The sequence below is a fragment of the Rhincodon typus genome, chromosome 7 (genome assembly GCF_021869965.1).
Source record: "Rhincodon typus isolate 14 chromosome 7, sRhiTyp1.1, whole genome shotgun sequence".
In the NCBI taxonomy this organism is placed as follows: domain Eukaryota; kingdom Metazoa; phylum Chordata; class Chondrichthyes; order Orectolobiformes; family Rhincodontidae; genus Rhincodon; species Rhincodon typus.
Window position 1 is genome coordinate 26,265,807 of NC_063338.1, and position 6,759 is coordinate 26,272,565.

The following is a 6,759-nucleotide window of genomic DNA, read 5'->3' on the forward strand; positions in this document are numbered from 1 at the left end:
ACATAATCTGTACATTGTGAAATGTTCCTCTTCCAGGACCTAACTATTTCTTTGTACGTATTTCTTTCTTTGTGTGAAACAATTAGACTGTTGATATTTCACACACATCTAAAATTAAATAGAGATTTCCTTTCTCCCCACAACTTGATTCAGAAAGGTCAAGGGTAATCTTTTCAAACTAACTTTTCAAAACAAGTACATTAACTACATAACAGTCAATAGGTGTTCTTCATACAGAATCTGACTTAAAATATTTGACAAATAGAATCTCATATCCACCACCTCAATAGAGCCAATGTTTTAGCAGCTAAAATAGTTTTTTGAATAACAATTTTATTTTCTTAGTCTTCCAAGATAAGGGAATTATTTTCCATTGTGAAACCAGAAGTACTAAAACACCCATTGGAAGATTAGCATATAAAGCATCACTAAAAACGACTGGTTGCAAGTGCAGGTACGCATTTCTCCAGATTTAATTTTAATATTTTTGTTTTCCCTTAAACTTCTCAACTTTAGGATGTCTTATCATAGCACGTAACTCCAACACACCAAAATAAATACTTAGTCTAGCCTGAGTAATTAACCAGTTCAACTGACTCATCAAGCTTTGCAATTGTTCCGTATCTTCTTTAGATATAATATCTAAGATGGTGGTGAAGTCGGATGCTTCAGCCAGAACTCGTCCACTCAGTCCATTTTATTTTTCTTTCCTCTTTCTCGGTGATGTCTTGAACTTCTGACCTCAGCACTGACTCAGTGTGGCGTCCTCTTGGCCCACCATGGCGGTCTCTTGGCCTGGCATGGTGTCCTCCTGGCCCAGCATGGCCTTCTGGCCTCAAGGTGATTCAAGACCCAGCACGGACTGGAGGTAAGGTGCTGGGGTGGACTGGGTTGGAAGGACTGTTACACTGAACTTCTTAATTTTTTCTGTTTTTCTAATTTTTGCCTATGATCCGTAATGCTGCATTTTGATTTCTTTACTTCTCTTCCTAAGAACTTGTACTGAAGAATCTGCACCAAGGTACCTTGCACCTAAGATGCCATTGTGAGTGGTGACTTATAAACTTTTCACCGTACTCATTTAAGTACATGACAATAAAGTTAATTCAATAGTCTCACAGTGATGAGTTAATTGTGATTAATTCAGATCGGAGTAAAATTCTCTGAACAGAATTGTTGATTTTCAGCTATTCCAGAGTTTCTTTGTTTAATATCTAAATACAATCCTGACTTTCAATTTTAAATTTGATGGATCATTTTAACAACACGTTTCCCAAATTGCACAGTACCACCCCATAACTAATCCCAAACATGCATTATGAAGCCCAATAGTTTTCCTTTACAATAAGAGATTGTGGAAGAATCTGCTTTTAGTTGAACATCTTCTCAAGAATATCTAGACATGGGCACTAAATGCTGGCCAGCTAGCGATACCCACGTCTCACGAGCGAATAAATAAAAAGCAACTTATTTTCAGTAAGAGGAATTTCACTGAAAAATGCTGCATCCTGGAAGCACTATTTAGGATTGTCTGAAATTTGTTTAGCTTCCATTGTTCATCTTTTGTATCTGCTACCTCTTTGGCAGTTTCAGAAAGTTGCAGCCTTCCAGCTTATTCACAAAGGAAAAGCAATCACCAACTACTTAAGGAAATAATGATTAACACTAGCCCCTCCCCTCTACTCTGAATAATCACTTGCACCAAGTTCACAAGTTTAGCACTCTGTTAATGAAGCTTTCACAATAACTCATTCATAGTCTGTGCTGGAACAAATATATGGAGTTTATGATTCACACTCAAGTTACAACTGCAAATTTTTAAGGACACATTCTATCCAAAAGTAAAATACCCTGGATGTTGGAAATCTGACATAGTCACAAATTACTGGAAACACACAACAGATTGTCAGCATCAATGGAGTGATAAAGACAGTTAACATTTCAGAATCTCTACAGTGCAAAAGCAGGCCATTCAGCTCATTGAGTCCACACCAATGCTCCAAAGAGCATCCCACCCAGACCCATTCCCCCACACTATCCCTGTAACCCTGCATTTCCCATGGCTAATCCACCTAGCCTGCTCATCCCTGAACACTATGGGAAATTTAGCATGGCCAATCCAGCTAACCAGCCAACATCTTTTGGATTGTGGGAGGAAACCGGAGCACCGGAGGAAACCCATGCAGACACTGGGGAGAATATGTAAACTAAAAATTGCACACAGTCGGAGGGAGATTTTAAAAAAATGCAGTTTCTGAGAGTGCATGGGTGAAAGTAGAAGCCCATGTTCTGCTAATTTACGTCATCATCTGTTTTAGCAACTGTTATAGTAACTGCAGCACAAGCATCAAGTTAAACCTGTCCTGAGCACCATACCGTGATAGAAACCTAGATTCACAGAGCTCTACAGCATGGAAGCAGGCTCTTAGGCCCAAGCTGCCCATATTGCCCAGCTTTCACAATTTAATTATTTCCATTAGCCTGCGTTTGGTCCATATCCCTCCATGCATCTGTGTTAATGTTTCTTAAATGACAAAATTGTACTCGCTTCCACCACTACCTCTGATAGCCCATTCCAGACACTCACCACCCTCTGTGTGAAAAAAAATGCCCCTCTGTACCCTTTTGTATCTCTCCCCTACCAACTTAAACCTATGCCCTCTCGTTTTAAACTCCCTTACCCTGGGGAAAAGTTGTCGGCTATCTACCTTATCTATGCCTCTCACAATTTTATATACCTCTATAAGTCACCCTTCAGTCTCCTACGGTCCAGGGAAAAATGTCCCAGCCTATCCAACCTCTCCTAATAACTCAAACCTTCTAGTCCTGGTAGCATCCCAGTAAATCTTCTCTAAATTAATAATATTCTTTCAATAGTAGGTCGAGCGGAGCTGCATGCAGTACTCCAAATGTGGCCTCAGCAACGTCTTGTACAGTTACAAAAAGATGTCCCAACTCCTACACTTGATGAAAACTGAAAGAACTGCGGAATGCTTTAAATCAGGAACAAAAACAGAAGTTGCTGGAAAAGATCAGCAGATCTGGCAACATCTGTGAAGAAAAATCAGAGTTAACGTTTTGGGTCCATTGACTGTTCTGAGGAAGGGCCACCGAACCCAAAACATTAACTCTGATTTCTCCCATACTCAATGCTCTAGCGATGAAAGCAAGCATTCTGAAAGCCTTCTTCACTGCCCTGTCTACCTGTGGCTCCATTTTCAAGGAGCTATGAACCTGTACCCCTAGATCGCTTTGTTCTATAACACTCCCCAGGGCCCTACCATTGACTGTGTAAGTCCTGCCTTGGTTTGCCTTATCAAAACACAACACTTGTCATTTATCTAAATTAAACTCCATCTGCCATTCCTCAGCTCACTGGCCCAGTTGATCAAGATCTCGCTCTATTCCCAAATTACCCTTCTTTGCTGTCCACTATACCACCAAATCTTGGTGTCATCCACAAACTTACTAACCATACCTCCTAAATTCTCATCCAAATCATTTGTATAAATGACGAATAACTGTGGACCCAGCACCAATCCCTGTGGCACACTGCTGGTCACAGGCCTCCAGTCTGAAAAACAACCATCTACCACGACCCTCTGTCTTCCACCATCAAGCAAATTTTGATTACAATTAGCTAGCTCTCCCTGGATCCTATGACATTTAACCTTATTCAACAACCTACCATACAGTTCCTTGTCCAAGGCCTTGCTAGACAAAGTCCACCACACTTCCCTCATCCACCTTCTTGGTTACCCCTTCAAGAAACTCAATCAAACTCGTGAGACACGATTTCTCATGCACAAAGCCATGCTGACTATCCCAAATGAGCCCTTCACTCTCCAAATGCCTGTAGATCCTGTCTCTCAGAATCCCCTCTAACAACTTACCCACCACAAATGTTAGGCTCACTGGTCTGTAGTTTCCAGGCATTTCCCTGTAGCCTTTCTTAAATTGTGGCAAAATTAGCCACCCTCTGATCTTCAGGCACTTCACTTGTGGCTATTGATAATATAAATATCTCCACTAGGAGCCCTGCAATTTCCTCCCTAGCTTCCCACAAAGCCCTGGGATACGCTTCACCAGGTCCCAGGGGTTTATCTACCTTAATGCACTATAAGACATCCAACACCTTCTCTTCTGCAATATTGACACTCTTCAAGACATCACTATTTATTTCCCCAAGTTCCCTAACATCCATACACTTCTTGATAGAAAATACAATAGATGACCTTGTTGATCTTTAAGAGGCCCTATTCTCTTCCTAATTACTGTTTTGCCCTTCATGTACTTGTTGAATCTCTTTGGATTTTCCTTTAGCTTATCTGCCAAAGCTATCTCGTGTCCCCTTTTAGCCTGTCTGAGAGAGTGCCACTCTTTCTCTTTCCCTAATGCATAGCAGAGCGTAACATTTTGGTCATTGTTCAATATGGGAGCAGGACAAGTTGGAAAGCCTTCAGATTGTTAACTTTTATTCAACAAAAGGAAAATATAAACAGAAGAAGCTGCATTTGCTTCTGTTTGTAAACAGGACTGCTTGCCTTTTCAGTATCAATACATCTCAAGTCAATGAACAATCACTTCATCCAGTTATGATCTATTGGAAGTGGGTATCAATTAAGTCCACCCTCCTAAACAAATCATTATCCACTCTTTTGTCTGTCCAACTGTACTTATCACTTTCTGGGCTCTATCTCCAATTTTCGTTTGCTCCTTAACTCCTCCCCCAACTCTACCTTCTGCATAAAAAAACTTCTTCCTAGCTACCATCTGTAGCTAGTGCTGAGGAAGGTCACTGAATCTGAAACATTAACTCTGATCTCTCTCTACGGATGCTGCAAGACCTGCTGAGCCTTTCCAGCAATTTCTATTTTGGTTTCTGATTTCCAGTATCCGCAGTTCTTTCGGTTTTTATCAATTAAGTCCTGTCTGGCTTGTTGCATCCAACACTGCACTGCTGTATCACGTTGTAAGCGATCTTCCTCCTCTGTGGACTGCTGCCATTCTCACAACTCGTTAATGTCAAAACGCCTCCTGATCGATGAGATGTAATTTTTTTCTGGCAGTAAAAATATTTGTTGAATTGTACAGACATCATTACAGGAAATGTTTACACTTTTTATGCAATGCTCCCAGCATTGGAGGCGATGCTGAGCCACAGATCCGCACATTCCTTGGCAACAGGGCATGTGATTGCAGAGCCTTTCACTTCTCCTTTGTTATTTACTGTCACCCCTGCCTTGTCTTTGAAGTAGAGAAACACCCAGTCTTTATTCTGGTTAGCTTTCCGTTGCTGTATCACTACTGCTGGATGCACCTTTTTCCTGAGCTCTGGTTTGTCTTTCTTTACAGTTCCCATGATCATGTCACCAACAAGAATGGCTCATAGGCATCAAGAGACATTTGAACGGACTATGACAGAGATGATGTACAGGTTTTTGGCCCCTGTATTATTAACACAGTTGATCATAATCCCCAAGGGGAGACCAAGGGTGATGTGAAATCTCGCTCTAGATGAACTACCACATCCCCTCTTAAACATTGTGATTCAGAGATATAGTATCTAAAGGTATCAAAGAAACTTTAAACAAACTGGACTGATCTCTTGTGACAACAGGGGTATTGAAGGGCTGATATTCACTTACTCAGCAGCAAACCACTCCTGCAGATTACATCTCAAACTGCTGACACAGGTTGTGTTTTACTGTCCAGGAATACACAAAAACAAGGGCAAGAAAAAGGTCAGTTTCAACTCTAACGTGGATTAGTGAGACTGAACATGGTCATGTCTACCAGCTTGGGATTGAGAGTTCGCAAGCTGTGACAGTCACAATCAAAGAACTATCCCTGAAGTTACACTGTGGTGCAGATAAAAACCCTCTCTCTCTAACTTAGAGCTGTAAACAGTTAAAAAAGAAAACAGGACCGCAAAGGACTCTGTTTCACCCCGAACGTTGGGATTCAATCACAGTCATAAAGCATCAGAATTACCAAATTTCAACCAATCTGCTAAATGACGGATTCACCTATCAATGTCAATTAACATCGACTACAATGGCCAGAATCTGCTCTTCACACAAAAAAATCAGAGAGTGATCTGTACATCCTTTCTTTAAACTTTTATCTTTTTGAACTCACCTTTTAATTTTAATCTCAGTGTTATGTGTGGTATATTACTAATTCGCGCGTTTAATGATTAATTAAGTTCACTCTTCTTGTTCATTCAACAAAGCTTGTTGAAATTGGCTCCTTTTAAAAATAAGCTTATTTGATCTCGCAGCAAGTGGGGAGAGAAGTCAGAGTTAGTAGTTCTGGTCCAGTGACCCTTCTTCAGAATACTGGACCCAAAACGTTAACTCTGATTTATCTGCACAGATGATGCCAGACCTGCTGAGCTCTTCCAGCAATTTCAGTTTTTGTTTCAGACTTCAACATCTGCAGCTCTTTTGGTTTTTATAAATTCATTTGGGTCTGGGAGAGAAGGATTCACAAGGGAAGGCATCCTTTATAAATTGACCTTCTAGTAACCAAGTAAAGGGCTCTGGAACCTGAATGGATTGGGGAACATCACCCAGGATCTAGTTGTTACACAAGATATAGGTGTCATGACAACTTCCAGTGTACCTAGCATAGTGTTCTAAGATTTGGTAACAACAATCACAGGTGATAGTAGGAACTGCAGATGCTGGAGAATCCGAGACAACAAGGTGCAGGGCTGGATGAACACAGCAGGCCAAGCAGCATCATAGGAGCAGA

The 6,759-nt window shown here is 40.9% G+C and overlaps 2 protein-coding genes across 2 annotated transcripts in view; both read right to left on the reverse strand.

The window, feature by feature from the left end:
- The window catches only part of kcnh3 (potassium voltage-gated channel, subfamily H (eag-related), member 3), a 546,526-nt gene that overhangs the window by 260,347 nt on the left and 279,420 nt on the right, over nucleotides 1-6,759 (reverse strand). The gene's annotated exons all lie outside the window — the stretch shown is intronic.
- LOC109939025 (60S ribosomal protein L23-like) lies at nucleotides 5,123-5,545 on the reverse strand. Its single transcript, XM_048598959.1, is given in 1 exon segment — nucleotides 5,123-5,545. A coding segment is annotated over 1 exon segment (423 nt).